Here is a 21,570-nt window from a genome sequence, read left to right as displayed (position 1 = left end):
GCACCCATGTACATATAGTAACAAGATGGATAGACAAGTAAAATACTGACAGTTTATTATAGGAACAAGTTGTTTAGAATATTGTTTCAAATAAAAATGTTGGTAATGAATTCCAACTTCCAAAATATGAGGACACATTATGAGATGAACCCGTTTCACAAACTGTGAAAGAGCTCAGTAGAGGATCATGAAAGTGAAGAGAAATGTAGCGCTCACTAATCAAGTTAATTTAAATGAAAACTGTCCTGTTGGACATTTGTTATTCTCTGCCATATAGACGGAGACAGAGAGGATGGAAGTGACAGAGACAAATGCGCAGAAGAACAAGGAGAATCCATCCTCCAGACTAATGTTTCTCCGCTGTATAGAGGGGAGAGAGCATGAAGAGAGGTCCTAGAGAGAGGTGTGTAGAGGAAGCCATAAGTTCTCTTTCCAAAGCTAATGTAAATTAAATATTTTCAGTCAGATGGTCATGTTTCTCTGCTATATAGATAGGGTTCTGGAGGTGCACTGGGGGATAGAAGTAAGCATGCATAAGCAATAGCAAATATTCTATCCCATGCTTAACACTTGTGCCTAAGATCAATAAACCCAGGGAACAAAAACTGCTGGAAATGATGTTGTGTGTATCTGTGTTCTTGAAGAATACTTAAATGTACTTTTCATTATTAATATCAACAAGCTACCAGATGCATATAACACTGTCAAAAACTGATTCCTTATGTTATGCTTTCATTGTGTTGCCATTCAGTAAGAATGCTAAACTGTTATGTGAAATACAAATATACATAAATGGCTGAAAACTGACACTTTGCAATCTTACTGTCTGTTCCAATGTAAATTAAAACTATTATCATTGTTTGTTACATGGAGCTTTTCTCCCCGGGCCTCCACTGAAAACGGGCTTTCGGGCCCAGTGGACATCCCCGGTTATCAAACTGGAAATAAAATAAATAAATAAATATTATGCCACCTGCTGACCACAGTGATGGTCAAAGTCTGCAATAAGTATCTGTCTGCCTGGGATGACATGATTGACAGACCTCGATGCTTTGCCAGAGATGGCCTGCATCTGTCACCCGTGGGCTTCCAGATACTGGCCAAGGCTCTTGCCACCCCTATAGTGTCTTTTTTAGGTGGTGTTCCAAAGACCAAATCACCACTGTAACATCTACAAACAAATGCAATCTGAGGCCCATGCTGTGCCATGCTAGAAGTCTTAATCTCAAAATGCACTCGCTCAAAGCACTCCTTAAAATGGAGAACATCGACATTTGTGCTGTAACAGAGACCTGGTTCAAGGCAGCAGAAAGCACCCCTGCTCTACCAGGCTATAACTCATTTCATACCTTTCAGCCCCAGAACTTGGACCGAAGCTCCAAAGGTGGGGGATTTTCCATATTCATAAAGGATGTGCACACCTCCAGACTGGTAGCTCAACATAACGCATCAAAGATATTTCAGGTGCAGCTAACATTGGGTAAGACAGCGATTCAGGTCGTAGCCTGCTATATGCCCCCAACCATGACCCAAGATTCACACTCCACATTCCTAAGCACTCTGGAGAATATTAACCTAACACTCTCATACTGGGTGACTTCAACTACCCCTCCATTAACTGGGAAAACTACTCATGTACCATGACACTTGCCCAACGTTTCCTGGAATTCATTAATTTCAGTGCCCTGGACCAGCTCATTCTTACCCCCACTAGAGATAGCAACATCCTTGACCCGGTCATTACTAACACGGGTGACCGTTGCTCTATACCAATAGTCACCTCCTCCCTGGTTAGATCTGACCACAAACTAATCACCTTGGAAATCCACATCCCCAACCCCCCCGCAAAGGTAACCACCATGACAAACGTCTCCAAAGCGAACTTTGGGCTCCTGAAAGCAGAGGTGGCTAACTTCATGGCCACCATGCAATTAAAGAACAGCTGCATGACCACCAAATCATACACTAATGCCCTGTATGAACACGTACACAAATGCATGGATCTTGCCATACCCAGTAGAACCAAGACACTCTCCTCCAAAAAAAAAGGAAGCCAATCTGGCAGTCCCCTGCCATAAACAAACTTTACAACAGAAGGAGGAAACTGATAAGAAATAAGGTGAAGTCCCAAGACTGGAAAAACTGCCTTATCATCCTCAACAAAAAGTTGAGATCCCTCATCAAATCCACTAAAGCTAGCTATGAAAACAGAATTGCAGTAGATAGTAAAGACACCCACAAGGCCTTCTATAGTTATGTAAAGAATATCAATGGTAATACCCAGATTTGCTTGGAGCTGTTGCAGAATGGCACCTCCTATAGCAAGCCAACCGATATTGCCAATATACTTGCAGACAGATTCAGTGTCAACTTTACCCCTCTCTCCCCCAAAAGGACCAATCACAATACCAGTAGATTGCCAGGCATCCAGTATTACTGATGCACAGGTTAAAACAGCACTGTCCAAGGCCAAGAATACAGCTTCTATCGGCCCGACAATATCCCTGGCTCTGTTCTACATGAACTATAGTGTGAACTGGCACCTCACCTGTGTGCCATGTTCAATCACAGCATCACCTCAGGCTTTGTCCCTACCGAATGGTGCACTGCTACAGTCATCCCTCTCCACAAAGGAGGAGCGACTACAGACCCTGGGAACTATCGCCCCATTAGCCTGACAAGTCTGATATGCAAATCTATGGAATGCATCATCATAGATCTAATAAACAAGGATATGGGGAATCTCCAAACTCTGGATCCCACAGAGTTAGGTTTTATGAAGGGTAGATCATGCTTGCTCAACCTGGTTGACTTCTTTGAGTCAGTCACCAGAGCTGTGGATGAAGGCAAGGTGGTTCATATAGCCTACCTTGATCTGGCCAAGGCCTTTGATACCATTCCCCACTCAGGAATCATAGAAAAACTCATTAAGCTAGGCATCAACCCCTATATCACTAGGTGGGTTGCAAACTGGCTCACAGATAGAACCCACAGTGTGAAATTAGCTGACTTCAAGTTAGACTGCCGACCAGTCATGAGTGGAGTCCCACAGGGTTCGGTCCTGGGTCCTCTCCTGTTTGGTATCTACTTCTCTGAAGTCCAGGCCAACACAAAGGGATTCTGGCTGACAAAGTTCACAGACGATTGCAAGTTGGGAGCCATAATTAACTCCCCAAGTGATGTTGACATCCTACAGAAAGCCCTTACTGAGACCAACGACTGGTGTCAGAACCATGGCCTTAAGCTCAATGCCAAAAAATGTGTCGTCAACCTCTTTGGGAAAAAAAAGTTCCCATGAACTACCACATCGAAGGTAGTCCCCTGAACAAAAAAGGCGTTATAAGAGATCTGGGAACACAGGTTGACAGCAACCTGTCTATCACCTATACCTCGCTGACCCTCTTCAAGAGAAATCTTGATGAGTGGATGGGAAACAGAAAATTTACCCCGGGCATAACTCTAGTGGCTCTACTCGACAGAGGCACTGGGAACTAAGGTCGGGTGGCACAATGTCAGGAAAATCCTATGGCTACGCTTGTAAAGACCACAGGGCCATTAGCCTAGTACACACCTATGAACCACCACACTGCCACTGTGGTCAGAAAGTCCTATGTGGCACATCTTATTACTAAAGGTTGTGCATCCAGGAAGAAAGAGGTCATTGTCACCCTCTGCTCTTCCCTCATTAGGTCAATCATTGAGTTGTTGTATGTATCTTTCGGCTTTTCCCGGTTAGGGGTCGCCACAGTGGAACTCCGGTCCGCTAATGATTGGCAGTAGATTTTTACGTACAGAGTTGCCAGCCCTGATGCATAGCCTTCAACGAAAGTACGCCCATTTACGCATGTCTCCACACAGAAGACGCTTTAGCTGAGAATCGAACAAGACAACGTCTTACTGCGAGGCGACAATGCTACCGCAGCACCACCACTGCAGTAGGCCAATCATTGAGTACAGTGCCCCATTTTTCATGTACCTCACTAGACACCTGCAACAGCAGGAGGGGCCACAAAAGTACCTCACAAAGAGGATCCTAGGCCTTAAACACTTGTCCTATATGGGCAGAGTCAAATAACTCCAGCTATTCTCTGTCTCATATCGTCTACTTAGAGGCGATCTCTGCTTGACTTACAAAGCCATGTCTGACCCAGCTCTGTTAGAAATGTTACATCTAAAGAAATTACAGTCCCACCACACCAGACGCTCCAGAGGCCTCAACCTCATTACCACAATCACAGAACATGCTGGAGGGACAGGTTCATAATCCAGAGACTGCACATGATATGGAATAGTCATCCCATACATGTCAAACAAAGCACCTCGCTGGCCCTCTTCAAGAGAAATCTTGATGAGTGGATGGGAAATAAAAAATTCACCCCGGGAGTATCACTCCAGTGGCTCTACTCGACAGAGGCATTGGAAACTAAGGTCAGATGGCATGGTGCCAGGGTAATCCTATGGGCTAGGCTTGTAAAAGCTCCAGGGCCATTAACCTAGTGCACACCTCTGAACCTATAAAACATGAGAGCTTTCATGTTGTAGAAGAAGGCTTTGCCTGTCACCATGCCTGCCTTATGTTTTATCACCTCAGAGATGCATTGATATAGACCCTGGAAATAAATGATGTAACCTAGAAACCCATCAGAGTCCAAAGTTTTAACCCATTTAACTTTAGAATCTGGTCCCCACAGCATTTTAAGGATATGGGCTTCTTAAAACCTGAAGAAAGTTCCAGGTTGCAGGCCTCAATCCTACACCCAACTCTCAGCTCCAAACTCAGCTGCTTCCACAAATAAACTCTAAGACTATAGGACTCTCCTATTCCCTGGACAGTTTGGAGACAAAGCTAGAGAGGTGAGATTACATTGGTTTGGACATGTGCTGAGGCGGGATGCTGGGTATATTGGGAAAAGGATGCTAAGGATGGAGCTGCTAGGTAAGAGGAAAAGAGGAAGGAGTAAGCTAAGGTTTATGGATATGGTGAGGGAGGACATGTAGGTGGTTGGTGTGACAGAGCAAGATGCAGAGGATGGGAAGAAATGGAAATAGATGATCCGCTGTGGCAACCCCTAATGGGAACAGCTGAAAGAAAAAGAAGAACCATTGCTGTTACTATAGATGATCCTATATTCAAAAAAACGCATGAATAAATCAGCATAAATGGGTGCAAAGGTTGCATCCATTGCCATACCCTTTACTTGTAAGAACTAATCAGTACCATACTTGAAAGAATTGTGTTCTAACACTAGTCTTAATAATACTAGCAAAAATTCCATTTCAACCTCATCATAACATCTGGACAGCTCCAACCAGTATCTGACTGCCCTTATCCCTGCCCAATGTGGGACACTCGTATATAATGCTTGGACATCCAATGTGTCCATATAAGCATTATTGAGAATCTTCAGATCACTCATTAATAACAAAAATTGGTTTGTATCTTTAATTCTGACCGTAACGTGTATGAGAAGAGGTTTGAGTTTAGATTCCAAGTAAACTGATAATAATTCAATCAATGAACCCCATCCTGCCACTATGGGACATCCTGGAGGTGGAGACACAAGTTTGTGTATTTTGATTACGAGGTAAAAATATTGGGGCTGAGGGTCATCCACCATAAGTTGTTGTAACAAAGCTTCTGTAATAACCCCGCCCATTTTTACCAGTTTAAGCAAAGTATCAGTCTGATGTTTAAAAGCCATAGTGGGGTCCAAAGGAAAATGACAACAGGAAATAGCATCAGTTAAATGTCTATCAACCTCACTTTCATACTCACTCTTTCCCCAAACTGCTATGGCTCCACCTTTATCAGCCTTAGTAATAACCAATCTATCATTCTGCTGTAAATTTGTAAGTGCTATTTGTACTTCTTTAGTCATATTATAGGAAAAGTTCCTAAAAATATTATTTTGATTCACATTGCAAATCATGTAGCACCTGATGTTCAAAGATCTTTACTGACCCATGATATGGTGGTTGAAAATTGGATTTTTTAAACTTAAATAATTCAACATCTGGCTGATGTATCCCCTGCGGCCTTTGTGCAAAAAAATATTTAAGATTAAGATTTCGACAGAAAGCTTTCATATCCTGTACAACATCAAAATGGGAGACATATGTTGCTGGTATAAATCCTAATCCTTTATTTAACACATTTAACTTTAATTCTGAAAACACATAATCAGTTAAATTCACAACCAACTGATCCTCATTAGTATGGGTATCAGTTGGTGCCATTAACCCATCATTTAAGTTTCCAATATCTTGTGGAACATGTCTTCCATCGCATCAATGACAGTGCTTTCTGCTGCCCCTCCTAAAGGGCCCAGGGATCTCTTAGATGATGGAGAAACCATTCATTGGGTTTCACCTCCTTCAGTCTCTGTATCAGTGTTGGAACAATCAGATGACATTTCTGAAATATTGGAATAATCATGAGTCTTTCTTAATATAGATCTGGCCCTCTCACGCTTAGGTCTATAAAAATTGTTATTTTGTCTCTCTGAAAACCAGACATTTCTTTTGATTTTCTTCCAAGTGTATGCTGCATCACTTTTGTAATCATTAAAGTCCCTTTGATTATTTTTAGTTTTTCTGTCTTGCAGCTCCTTGTCATATTTATGCACTTCCTTAACATATGTTGCATATTTATCAGCATATCCTACATCTGCTGAATGTTTAATAGTTTGCTCATAACATTCATTTAACTTAGACAACATTGGGGGAAGTTGTTGTTCATAATACTCAATAAGAAGTCTTATAAACATGTTAGATGCTGTCTGTTGTACCTGGCGCCATTTGTTAACAAACTGTTCATTATAGGCCCCAACCCCTGGTTCCACATAAATTCAAAGGCCTCTGGGAGCTATTTTAGCTGTTGAATAGGCCTTCAGCAATTTACAATGCCATACATTAGAATGTACCTTTTTAGTAATATTAATAACCTCAGTAAACTGTTGCTCTAGGTCAGTCCTGTTACATCCCTGCCTTTGTAGGGAAGATCTCCCTTCCATGCATCCCCATGATCTCCCATCCCAGGCCTCTGCTGAAAATGGAAATATATCCAGTTGGACTAGCCCAGTTAACAAATGTAAAATAAAAATAAATAAAATAAATAAAAATAAATATGCCCCATAGCAAAAACATCTCGCTTCTGGTAACAATCAGATGTAAAATAACACCAATCCACAAAACAAAATAAAAAAATAACAGAAAATCAGTCCAAAAGCTACTATTAATGACATAAATGTCCAAATACAGTGGCTGATGACCATACTATGTTCTCGTTTCTTTGCTCTTTACTTAAATGAACCAGTTTGTTGGGGTAAAAACCGAAAGCAGTCCCAAATTAAACACTCGCCATTAAAGAATGTTTCAAATATAAATAACTGACCATGTGCAGCTACAAACACTTCACCATCTGCTATACTTGCACTTGGATCTTCCCATGCAATTAGACTTGCCGCTGGCATCCATGCTTGTATTCCTGCTATTAACGGTTCACAGATAAAACAGTCTGTTTCACCTAAACAAACTAGTCCAAAAATCAATTCACTCCATTTCCAGAGGTAAGTCCAAGTGTAAATAAAGCCAAATGCAGCTGTTCAATGCTTCTCAACTCACTATATTAAGGCCGAGATCAAAATCATCAGCATTCATAGAAAATACACTCCACAATACCAAAGAACAGTGCCCGATGAAAAACGGTGCTCGGAACTGCTCAAATGTAAATCCACACAATATTCCAGCACTCGAATAAGCAATCCTCAGGGCTGAATAACCACAGAATACCAGAAAGCAGTGTGCAAAGAGGTTTAGTGGTAGACAGGCCAGCCACTTCTTCCACAAACCATGTTACGCCACATGGCGTCATTAGTGCATTACCATGAAGAGAAAAAAACGTATTTAAATAAATAAACTTTAAAGTGACCGTCCAGAAACACTGGACTTACTCTGAACACTTTATGACAAAAGTTTATGAAAAACATTAATCATATCTAAATCATTAAAGCAACATTACTACCAGCCCAAAAATTACTAGAAAGCATACAGTTTACCCATTCAGTGACCCTACTTTCTAATTATATACTTATAAGGAAGTATATATGCAATAAATAAAAATAAAAGGTGACATTCCACTCTTGTTCAGCATAACCCACAATCAGACTATATGATTCATGTTTTTCATACAGTTTTGTCATAAAGTGTTCAGAATAAGTCCAGTGTTTCTGGAAAGTCACTTTAAAGTTTATGTATTTAAATAAGGATTTTTTTCCCTTCATGGTAACACACTGATGACGCCATGTGGCGAAACCTGCTTTGTGGAAGAAGTGGCTGAACCTGTCTGCCATTAAACCTCTTTGCACGCTGCTTTCTGGTATTCTGTGGTTATTTAGCCCTGAAGATTGCTTAGTTGATTGCTGGAATATTTTGTGTGTGTGTGTGTGTGTGTGTGTGTGTGTGTGTGTGTGTGTGTGTGTGTGTGTGTGTGTGTATATATATATATATATATATATATATATATATATATATATATATATATATATATATAGTTTATATCAAAATTCTGGAAGTCTCTTGTTTGAGAAATGACTTACTCGAACCGGATGAACAGACAAATCAACATTGTTTCCTGATACAAATGGATGTGGTAAAATTGATCACATGGGTTATTCAGTTTCTTCGTACAGGTGAACAGCTTCTCAAACCCATGATAGTTATTTCTCCAACTCATGTGCAGAAATACCTTCCAGTTAAGAAGGGCCCTTCTTAGTCCCTGGAGATTAATTTTAACCCTTTCTTTCAGGGGTCTGTTATACTCTAGCAACACTAACCATCTTGTTTTCTGAATTCAATTAGCTTCACCTTGCTTTTGAAGTATCCCCCCCTCCCTGTTTAATGAAAGAATATTCTACTGCTCCCCCCAGAGACCTGCCATCTACAAATGATAACTTTTCTTCATGTATTCCCAGCATAACCACTGGAAAACATGACAGAATGGTTCAGTAATGAATAAAACAGGCGGTGTGTATAATGACACAAACCTTGTCTGACCACTAGGGATTTTGGTGTACAGGGCTATGGGTATGCTATGACTAGTAGTGGCTATTGCTGAAGGGCACATATTAGCGGTTACTTTGGTAATATAATGGCCAAGCAAGCTGTAGCAGAAGGTGCTGTCAGCATCTGAAATAATGTCACCTTACAGGCTAGCAGATAGTGGTTCAGATGATGTTGGCAGAATGACTAAACAATAGTTAGTCAAACTACATGTCACCCTAAAGTAGAATCAAAAAGGATATGCTGAGTGGTAATTACAGTAGGCATAAAATATGTGTAGTGTTATCCATCTTAGATACAGTGACCTTCCAAAAACCTAGATGGGATATGTTAGGCATGTTGCAGGTGTCAACTTTGTACATGCTATACCAATTCCTTAACATTGCTTTGCAGCTGTGGAGGAGGACATATGGTTCCCCAATACTATAGAGGATAGAACCCCTACTATCTTAGTGTTTTATAGCATAGGATAGCTTATTTCCTTGAGGTCTTGGGATTCACACATTGTACATACATTGTCCTCAAACTCCCAAACTGATTTGCATTCTGTTGATAGAAACAATTTAAAATGTTTGTCATTATTTGCCATATGTGCATTATAAAGGTGTGTATTAAATCTTTATCTTTAAGAAATATAATTTTAAAATTTAAATACTTACCCTGGTGAAACACGGTGTGTCATATCTCTGAAATGTGCAGCTTTACTCATAATGTCCAGATTTTTATATAACATTTTTGCCATGCTCCTGATAAAATTTGTGTTTTTCTGGCAAATCGTTGAGAACTGAAGTCACTTAATAATAACAGACATTCGAGTTTCAGAATTCATATCACTTGAAAAACATGTTAATACAAAATCTGTTTTCTATCGACTTTCTAAGTTTATAAGAGCAGTATTCAAAAATTGTCTGTATTTTTAAGGTTTTGCCCCCCCCCCATTGTATTTGTCTTTGTCTAGTGGTTAAGAGGTACGAGGTGTGGGATTATTATACAAATGGAGTTTTTAATTATGTAGTATTGGTATGGATGTGAACTATTCTAGAAAGTAAGACAGAAGAATTTCTAGCAGCAAAGTGAGATTAGAAAAAAACATCAACAATGTTGGAGAGAGGAGCAAATGATGAATAAACTATGTACAGACAACTACCCTGCAGGCTGCACCCATGTACATATAGTAACAAGATGGATAGACAAGTAAAATACTGACAGTTTATTACAGGAACAAGTTGTTTACAATATTGTTTCAAATAAAAATGTTGGTAATGAATTCCAACTTCCAAAATATGAGGACACATTATGAGATGAACCAGTTTCACAAACTGTGAAAGAGCTCAGTAGTGGATCATGAAAGTGAAGAGAAATGTAGCGCTCACTAATCAAGTTAATTTAAATGAAAACTGTCCTGTTGGACATTTGTTATTCTCTGCCATATAGACGGAGACAGAGAGGATGGAAGTGACAGAGACAAATGCGTAGAAGAACAAGGAGAATCCATCCTCCAGACTAATGTTTCTCCGCTGTATAGAGGGGAGAGAGCATGAAGAGAGGTCCTAGAGAGAGGTGTGTAGAGGAAGCCATAAGTTCTCTTTCCAAAGCTAATGTAAATTAAATATTTTCAGTCAGATGTTCATCTTTCTCTGCCATATAGATAGGGGTCAGGAGGTGCACTGAGGGGATAGAAGTAAGCATGCATAAGCAATAGCAAATATTCTATCCCATGCTTAAAACTTGTGCCTAAGATCAATAAACCCAGGGAAAGAAAACTGCTGGAAATGATGTTGTGTGTATCTGTGTTCTTGAAGAATATTTAAATGTACTTTTCATTATTAATATCAACAAGCTACCAGATGCATATAACACTGTCAAAAACTGATTCCTGTATGTTATGCTTTCATTGTGTTGCCATTCAGTAAGAATGCTAAACTGTTATGTGAAATACAAATATACATAAATGGCTGAAAACTGACACTTTGCAATCTTACTGTCTGTTCCAGTGTAAATTAAAACTATTATGCCACCTGCTGACCACAGTGGTGGTCAAAGTCTGCAATAAGTATCTGTCTGCCTGGGATGACATGATTGATAGACCTCGATGCTTTGCCAGAGATGGCCTGCATCTGTCAGCCCTGGGCTTCCAGATACTGGCCAAGGCTCTTGCCACCCCTATAGTGTCTTTTTTAGGTGGTGTTCCAAAGACCAAATCACCACTGTAACATCTACAAACAAATGCAATCTGAGGCCCATGCTGCTCAATGCTAGAAGTCTTAATCTCAAAATGCACTCGCTCAAAGCACTCCTTAAAATGAAGAACATCGACATTTGTGCTGTAACAGAGACTTGGTTCAAGGCAGCAGAAAGCACCCCTGCACTACCAGGCTATAACTCATTTCACATCTTTCAGCCCCAGAACTTGGACCGAAGCTCCAAAGGCGGGGGAGTGTCCATATTCATAAAAGATGCGCACACTTCCAGACTGGTAGCTCAACATAACGCATCAAAGATATTTCAGGTGCAGCTAACATTGGGTAAGACAGCGATTCAGGTTGTAGCCTGCTATAGGCCCCCAACCATGACACAAGATTTACACTTCACATTCCTAAGCACTCTGGAGAATATTAACCTAACACTCTCATACTGGGAAAACTACTCATGTACAAATACACTTGCCCAACGTTTCCTGGAATTCATTAATTCCAGTGCCCTGGACCAGCTCGTTCTTACCCCCACTAGAGATTGCAACATCCTTGACCTGGTCATTACTAACATGGGCGACTGTTGCTCTATACCAATAGTCACCTCCTCCCTGGTTAGATCTGACCACAAACTAATCACCTTGGAAATCCCCCCCCCGCAAAGGTAACCACCATGACAAACTTCTCCAAAGCAAACTTTGGGCTCCTAAAAACAGAGGTGGCTAACTTCATGAAACCCATGCAATTAAAGAACAGCTGCATGACCACCAAATCATACACTAATGCCCTGTATGAACACATACACAAATGCATGGACCTTGCCATACCCAATAGAACCAAGACACTCCTCCAAAAAAAGGAAGCCAATCTGGTGGTCCCCTGCCATAAACAAACTCTACAACAGAAGGAGGAAACTGATGCGAAATAAGGTGAAGTCCCAAGACTGGAAAAACTGCCTTATCAGCCTCAACAAAAAGTTGAGATCCCTCATCAAATCCACTAAAGCTAGCTATGAAAACAGAATTGCAGCAGATAGTAAAGACACCCACAAGGCCTTCTATAGTCATGTAAAGAATATCAACGGTAATACCCAGATTTGCTTGGAGCTGTTGCAGAATGGCACCTCCTATAGCAAGCCAACCGATATTGCCAATATACTTGCAGACAGATTCAGTGCCAACTTTACCCCTCCCCCCCAAAGGACCAATCACAATACCAGTAGATTGCCAGGCATCCAGTATTACTGATGTACAGGTTAAAACAGCACTGTCCAAGGCCATGAATACAGCTTCTATGGGACCCGACAATATCCCTGGCTGTGTTCTACATGAACTATAGTGTGAACTGGCACCTCACCTGTGTGCCCTGTTCAATCACAGCATCACCTCAGGCTTTGTCCCTACCGAATGGCGCACTGCTACAGTCATCCCTCTCCATGAAGGAGGAGCGACTACAGACCCTGGGAACTATCGCCCCATTAGCCTGACAAGTTTGATATGCAAAGCTATGGAATGCATCATCATAGACCTAATAAACAAGGATATAGGGAATCTCCAAACTCTGGATCCCACACAGTTTGGTTTTGTGAAGGGTAGATCATGCTTGCTCAACCTGGTTGACTTCTTTGAGTCAGTCACCAGAGCTGTGGATGAAGGCAAGGTGGTTCATATAGCCTACCTTGATCTGGCCAAGGCCTTTGATACCATTCCCCACTCAGGAATCATAGAAAAACTCATTAAGATAGGCATCAACCCCTATACCACTAGGTGGATTGCAAACTGGCTCACAGATAGAACCCACAGTGTGAAATTAGCTGACTTCAAGTTAGACTGCCGACCAGTCACGAGTGGAGTCCCACAGGGTTCAGTCCTGAGTCCTCTCCTGTTTGGTATCTACTTCTCTGAAGTCCAGGCCAACATGAATGGATTCTGGCTGACAGAGTTCACAGACGATTGCAAGTTGGGAGCCATAATTAACTCCCCAAGTGATGTTGACATCCTACAGAAAGGCCTCACTGAGACCAATGACTGGTGTCAGGACCATGGCCATAAGCTGAATGCCAAAAGATGTGTCATCATCCCCTTTGGGAAAAGCTGGTTCCCATGAATTATCACATCAATGGTAGTCCACTGAACACAGGAGGCTTCATAAGAGATCTGGGAACACAGGTTGACAGCAACCTCTCTTTTGAGCACAACATTGCCACTGTGGTCAGAAAGTCCTTCTATGTATCTTTATTAAATTACCTTTTCAACCAAAATAGGCTACACCAATAATAGGTTCATAGGTGTGTACTAGGCTAATAGCCCTGGATCCTGTGGGTATTCCCTTTTAGATTTCAGATGTAGTTAAATAATACCTTGTGATTAACCTTAGCTAGGGAGGCTATTTTTGCTTCATAATTAGCTTTGGAGGACTTGAGAAGATCTCTAATTTGTTTGTTTAAGAAAGAGGAAGGCTTTCTTCCTCTGCTGAACCAGTTCCCCCTTGTTCTTGGACATTAGTTTCTTTCTCTTGTTGTATAGCCTGTTTATACTAGGGAGTCCACCAGGGTGGCTTGTTTTTTTGGCACTACCAGTTTTTAATCCTGTCAGATATAGCAGATTCTATACAACTGCTTAAGTGGTTATACAAGCATTTCTGTACACCTCTCCATAGGGCCTATGTTATCTGCATTCATGGGGGCTTTGAAACTTTCTTTGCCATCACTTAGTAGGAGGTAATTTGTCTTAGAAAAATTCTTAAGCATTTTTTAGTATGATGGGGTATCTGGACCTATAATTATGTCGAACGACACTGATTTATGGTCCGATCATACTAGGGAGGACTATGTCCAAAACATTTTGAGCCTCTTGTGGGTGTGATGACTAGCTGTTCCAGAGCATTTGCATTGACAAAGTCCAAGAATCTCTTAGCCAGCGTGTTTATAGCAGTGTGTGTTTCCCAGTCAATGGTAGGATAATTAAAATCACCCATGACTAAGGAGTGTGGCTGTATGGCAAGTGACTCCAGTAAGTCCAGGTATGTGACATGCTTTTCCTGTTTCATGGTGGGGGACCTGTAGCTAGCTATGATGTGGTAGAGAGCTTTGCCTATAGTTAATTAGACATGGAGTAGCTCAAGAGAGTCATACTGTTTGACCAGTCTTGAAGGTGTACTTATCCTTAATGAAGATGAATATACCTCCTCCATTGGTTCTTTCATGCTCAGTTTGTGGCCTGAATGTAGGAAGGCATTGCAGTCCTGCACGGCCAGGGTGCTTTCTGTACCTTTGAACCATGTCTCAGTGACTGCACAGACGTCAGCATCTTCCAAAGTGAGGAGTGCTTCGAGAGTGCAGTTTCTTGTTTAGACTGCTAGCATTAAGTAGCAGTACCTTAAGTTTATCTAGACAGGATTTTGTTATGTTGGGAGGTTGGTTATTTTGACACTGCCTAATAAAGGCGTAATAGGGTTGCCTGATGCTTTTGCCAGTTTCTGAAATCCTAGGGGAAAGAGATGCAGACCATCTCTGGCAAAGATGTGTGGCCTGTCGACCATGTCTTCCCAGGCTGCCAGATATTAGATCCCCCTGGGCTGACACCAGTAGCTAAGCCAATTGCTAAAGTCAACCATTTTTTGTTTGCATTGTGGCATCATCCTTGTTGAAGATAGAATGCTGCTCTTATACCTGCCTGTGACACATAATCTGAGAGCTCAGTCATGTCTCTCTTCATATAATCCATTCAGGTACATCTCAAGTCATTCACCCCCACATAGACTATGATGGAGTCATACTGGTACTTGTGATTGAGTAACTTGAGTGCTTGAGTGACTTGATGGTTCCTGGTATCTAACAGGCAGCTAACTATAACCAGCTCTTTAACCAGCCTGGTAAGGGGAGCATCTGCTTTTCTCACAATGGCTTCAACTATGACCAAAATACCTCTCAGCCTCTTAGAACAAACAATCTGGACAAAGCCTGACATAATGGGGGAACAAAGGCTCAAAAATAGGAACACATTTTAAATATTGCTGTTATAAATTTAGAAAGTTTCTAGAATAACCAAATTTTTGTGCTGACATGCATTTTCTGGAAGATATGAAGTCTGAAATTCAAATGCATGTCATTATTTAGAGACTTTACTTCTTAGATCATTCCAGCTATTTGTCAAAAATAAAATTATGAGGAACATATTAAAACCATGAGGCAAAAATCTGGGCATTCTGCAATAATCTATGTAGTTGAGAGGTATGATTGACCAATACATTAGGCTTTGTGGTGTTATGCCTTATGGGCTTATTTGTTGAGATACTGGTGTGTGTGTGTTATTATGTGTTGTGGTTTTTTTGCATTGTTTTGTGTGTAAGCGGTTTCTGTTTGAGAGGCCTCTGATCTTTTGCTAAGTTACTAGTGCCTCCACGTGTGGGTTTATGTGTCGTGTCCTTATTTAGTGTGGGAAGTGTATGTGTGCTGACAATCTGTTTGGCATTCAGTTTGTCCTTATGTGAATGTCTTGCCTCCAATTTCATAGTGTAACTACACCTCTCACATAAAGTATTTCTTTGTTTCAGCAGTAAGTGGGTTGTCAGTACACATGAGGCCATTGTTACCTTTCCTCAGGATGCCCATGTTTATCAGGCTGGCCATAGAGATGATGAGAAACTGCCCATCTATGATAGCAGGTTGTTACTGTATGTTTATCAGGGAAGGAAATGGGTTAATTTGACAGGACTGTGCTAGTAGCATCAAGACTACAAGAGGGACCTATACTTTGTGTAGGCTAAGGTTGATCAATAAGGCAATGCTCCTCAGTGTGGAAATGAGTTGTCCTAGAGTAGCAGAAGAGCTTGGAAGTGTTTCACTGACAGCTGCTTTGGGAAAAACTGAGCTTTTAAGTTTTTGTATCTATACAAGGGCACTGATAACTGCCGCTGAGCAAACAGCAGCACCATGCAAATGTAAAGCTTAAATACAAGCAAAGAGACATAAGTTTTTAAGTTAACTACCAAGTAGTTAAGCACACAATAAGCCATCCATCAGCAATCCCAACTCATACAGGTTAGATCGTCTGCCACAAGGGTGCAGAAAAACACCCTCAATGTAGAATGGCTGGTTTGCAGCCCAAGTGTAGCAAGTGTAGCAAGACCACACAAACTACCTACAACAGATACAATGTAATACAATGCAATTAAGTACTTAAAGCAGCTGACAATACATTTTTTTAAAACTGATAAAGTACAGTCACAGTATAGAGGAGAAGTGCAAAAAGATACTCAAAACCTTTTTGTGTGCTTCCCGGCTCAGATAGACCAGGCAAACATCCACTGCACTAGATGAATAATCCCAGTCCTCCTAATGTAAAAACACAGTAAAGGAGTGTCCAGAGTGAAATGCTGCCACAAGCAAACTTAAAAGATACAAAATGCTACCACAAACAAACTTAAAGATACGGCTATAGCAATTTACTTTAAACAGCTTATAAAAGTGTGATTGTTCAATAAAAGTCTTTGCTTTATATAAATAAGCCACTCAATTTTGCAAAATTTATAAAGTCACTAAAACCAAGATAAGATGATTAATAAGCCCTCCAGCCAATAAAACTATGTGCAGAAATCTTGAGTGTTTTTTCCAGCCTTAACAAACCAGGCTACCTCCCAGTGCACTAGACAGAAACTCCACTGACCTCCTGATGTAAAAACAAGTGCTTGCTAGAATGTGAAAATAGACTACTTTATCCAACAGCTAGCTAGATAATGAATACAAAACAAGTAAATCAGTAGAACAGACAATGAGAGCAAAATGCACTTTTTCAATATAAGCACAAGGAAAGGCAAATAAATAATTCAAGATATCAACAGCAGTGTAGAAAGGTAGGTGCTTATTAAGCTCATTTTACAGTAGGGGTGAGCAGCTTAAAATCATCTGTTTTAAAAAGCAGATCAACAAAGCGAAGGGTGGGTGGAAAAAACAAGCAGGGAATCACCAGCAGTGTTTTAGTTTATGCAGGTTTGAGATTTTTTCAGAAAAAGACAAAGGCCAAGAAATTCAGTGTGTATTTAAAACAAATAACATTCTACTTATCATAATAAAAATAAGCTTAATATAAGTGCAGTGAAATAAAATCAAATCTTAGAGACTTTAATGAGAATTTTGAGGATCCATTCTCAAAGTAACAGCACATGATAAAACGCAGTTAGCATACAAAGCCATATAGCATTACATACAGAAAGGTAGACAGATGAGTTTCAGTTAGTAATTTAGGTCGGTAGTTAAGTATGAACTTCTTGTGGTGAGTTACTGCAGTTTCAAATCATTAAAAGAACCCCAAAGTGTTGAAGGATCATTTTTAATTTATGGAATATGTTGTTCCTTACCTATTACTAATAAGCCTTAATAAAGAACAAAATTTGAAAAATGAAGTTGTAGATGCACATTGTATGTCTTTGAAGTAGGCATGAATTTCCTTTTAACACTTTATTATGGAGAAGTTAATGGATTTACTTACCAATACTAAAATTAGCTTCCTTGCTTGCATGCAGGGATATAATATATGTGTGCAGTTTTCATATTATGGAAATATATAGTTTTGTTTCATTATGCTATATAATAAGGTGGTATTCTGCTCTCTGAAATGCAGATATAGATGAGTGCAATGAAGATAAAGCAATCTGTGGTAACTACTCGGTCTGCAGCAATACAATTGGAAGTTACTACTGTACTTGTATCTCAGGATACAGGTCTCGGTCGGCAGTACAGAACTTCACAGATGTTACCTCTTCTGGTTGCATTGGTAAGTATGCTGTAGTGAATTGGTATTTCTGCTTCTATGTAATGACATTTACCTATTTAATATTATAGCTTGCTTCAGTGATAGATTTATGGATATTCTTTAACTTCTTATTACATACAAGTAAGAGATGTTACATTTTATATGAGTAAGACCATTAAAAATATTAAACTGGTTTAAAGAGACATGTTTTGTAAAACCATACTGAAATTTATTTAATTAAGTCATTCATCTCAGTTGGAGTGCCTTCTGTACAGAGTCTGCATATCCTTCCTGTGTTTGCATAAATTTTCTCCAGGTGCCCTGGTTTCTTCCCACATTGCAAAGACGTGCAGTAGGTGAATTGGGCACTCTAAATTGGTCATAGGTGTGAGTGTGCATGTGATTGTGTGGTATGGAAGAACAACCAAGGCAGGGCTAGCCACCTGCTGGTGTGAACCTCAGCCCTAGATGATTGTTACTGTTGAAGTGACACCCTGACCCTTTCTGAGTAGTAACATCATCACAATGTCTTTCCTGTACTAAATTAAATAAAATCTAAATGATATGATAACCAAGTAAGGTGCGTAACTAGCTAAATAAATGTTAACTTTTGTGATTCAGCAGTTGGAAAATTGTCAGGATCCATAGCATTATCAACTTATATTTTATAAAATTCATCCAGTATCCAGATATACCAGGTTGTCATTGATGGAACATAATATTAGATTCATTTATATGAAGATAAGAAAATGATCATCCATTAATAAATAACACAGTTTTATAAAACAGCCAATAAAGAAAGGAAAACAAGAAAGAACATATTTAGTTTTTATGGTCTGAATTAAAAAACTAGTTCTGGTATAATGCTGGTATAATGCTGATGGTGAAATAGAGCAGGAATGCCAATAAATCTATTAGGGAAGTGGAATACACACCTGTTTTAATGACAAAAACACCTCACAATTCAAAAAATAATTCAAAAAATAATCTCAAAGAATTGTTAAATAATAATCTAACTGAAAGGAAAGAGAATATCATGACTTCAAAGTTGGGTACATATCGTTGTGGTTCTTGTAATATTTGTGATAAGGTTGTGAACCTGAGTATCATTAATGATGTAAATTATACTCCCAAACATCACTTTAATTGTAAGTCAACAGGGGTGGTTTATATCTTGGGATGTTCATGCAAAAATATGTGGTATATAGGACAAACCAAAAGGATGGTTAGGATACGGATTTTAGAGCACTTAAAAGACATAAGGAACCAAAATCTGTTTAGCCCTGTTGCTAAGCATTTTCTAGAAAAACATGGTGGGTCTTCTAATAGTTTAACATTTAGTGTTTTGGGAAAACCCTTCCTTCAGAGGGGAGATGATGTTGTAGGAAAATTATTGGAACTTGAGACTAGAATGATTTTCAAGTTCCATACCTTAAAGCCTAATGGCATGAATCAAGAATTAGGCATTTAATAAATTATTGATGTTTAGTACACGCTCACTTATTTATTTATTTATTTATTTATTTATTTATTTATTTATTTATTTATTTATGTATTTATCCATTTATTTATTTATTTATTCATTCATGCATTTATATATTTATATTCATGTCACAGAAATTTATGGCTGGTTTAAGGTCACTTTAAATAATCCTTCATTGTTAAATTGATTAATTAGGGGATTAATTTGTTAATTGTTTAAAAGAGAAGTGTATATAAATGTTATGAGTGCATTGAATTAACTGTGATCCTTGAAGGCGAACTGCTGAGGTACCAGATCGTTCAAATAAAGAAAAGCAAGTTACTGGTGAAGTACTGGCTGGCTGTGTGTTTTTTTACACACCTGTTTTAGTCTGTATGTGTTTTGAGAATGTCCACAAGGAAGGATAGTGAAATGTTTCCACTGCAGAGTCAAGATACAAAATATTCACTAAAGACAGTCAGCATAGGCACAACATGGAATATCACTTCAGCAAACACTGTCAAATCAGCTGACTGCACTGAAAATGTACAGTGGCAAATATCTTCTTGAAAACATATCAGATAAGTATGTGTGGAAATCATCAATCATTGCAAACTAATTTCAGCAGGCAATACTCAAATATTCAACAATAATGACAGCTAAGACGGCCTAGTGATAAATTGCTGTGACTATGGTGTATAGCATCCCAGGTTCTAGACTGAGCATGGCTGATTATTTTTTTTCTCACAGACAGAACTCACAGTGTGAAAGTAGCTGACTCCAAGTCAGACTGCCGACCAGTCACAAGTGGAGTCCCACATGGATCGGTCATGGGTCCTCTCCTGTTTGGTATCTACTTCTCAGAAGTCCAGGCCAGCACGAAGGGACTCTGGCTGACAAAGTTTGCAGACAATTGCAAGTTGGGAGCCATTATTAACTCCCCAAGTGATGTTGATATCCTACAGAAAGGCCTCACTGAGACCAACGACTGGTGTCAGAACCATGGCCTTAAGCTCAATGTCAAAAAATGTGTCGTCATCCTCTTTGGGAAAAAAACAGTTCCCATGAACTACCACATCGAAGTTAGTCCCCTGAACACACAAGGCATTATAAGAGATCTGGGAACACAGGTTGACAGCAACCTGTCTATCACCTATACCTCGTTGACCCTCTTCAAGAGAAGTCTTGATGAGTAGATGGGAAACAGAAAATTTACCCCGGGGATAACTCTAGTGGCTCTACTCAACAGAGGCACTGGGAACTAAGGTCGGGTGGCACTATGCCAGGAAAATCCTATGGCTAGGCTTGTAAAGGCCGCAGAGACATTAGCCTAGTACACACCTATGAACCACCACACTGCCACTGTGGTCAGAAAGTCCTTCTATGTGGCACATCTTATTACTAAGGGTTTTGCATCCAGGAAGAAATAGGTCATTGTCACCCTCTGCTCTTCCCTCATTAGGCCAGTCATTGAGTTGTTGTATGTATCTTTCAGCTTTTCCCGGTTAGGGGTCACCACAGCGGAACTCGGTCCACTAATGATTGGCAGTAGATTTTTACATACAGAGTTGCCAGCCCTGATGCATAGCCTTCAACGAAAGTACTCCCATTCATGCATGTCTCCACACAGAAGACGCTTTAGCTGAGAATCGAACAGGACAACGTCTTACTGTGAGGCGACAATGCTACCGCAGCATCACCACCGCAGTAGGCCAATCATTGAGTACAATGCCCCATTTGGCATGTACCTCACTAGACACCTGCAACAACAGGAGGGGCCAGAAAAGTACCTCACAAAGAGGATCCTAGGCCTTAAACACTTGTCCTATATGGACAGACTCAAAAATCTCCAGCTATTCTCTGTCTCATATCGTCTACTTAGATGCGATCTCTGCTTGACTTACAAAGCCATGTCTGACCCAGCTCTGTTAGAAATGTTACATCTAAAGAAATTACAGTCCCACCACACCAGATGCTCCAGAGGCCTCAACCTCATTACCACAATCAACAGAACATGCTGGAGGGACAGGTTCATAATCCAGAGACTGCACATGGTATGGAATAGTCTTCCCATACATGTCAAACAAAGCACCTCACTGGCCCT

The 21,570-nt window shown here is 40.0% G+C and overlaps 1 protein-coding gene across 1 annotated transcript in view; it reads left to right on the top strand.

The window, feature by feature from the left end:
• Window positions 1–21,570, top strand: part of LOC122812125 (adhesion G protein-coupled receptor E1-like) — a gene marked incomplete in the record, with an annotated part of 2,110,064 nt that overhangs the window by 1,320,819 nt on the left and 767,675 nt on the right. Inside the window, 1 exon segment of the mRNA XM_044084415.1 lies at window positions 17,873–18,025. Coding sequence (XP_043940350.1) covers window positions 17,873–18,025 — 153 coding nt within the window.

The sequence above is a fragment of the Protopterus annectens genome, chromosome 9.part0, assembly GCF_019279795.1.
Source record: "Protopterus annectens isolate FY-2018-M chromosome 9.part0, PAN1.0, whole genome shotgun sequence".
In the NCBI taxonomy this organism is placed as follows: Eukaryota; Metazoa; Chordata; order Ceratodontiformes; family Protopteridae; genus Protopterus; species Protopterus annectens.
Note: the sequence above shows the minus strand (reverse complement) of the source record. Positions and strands in the feature narration are given on the sequence as shown.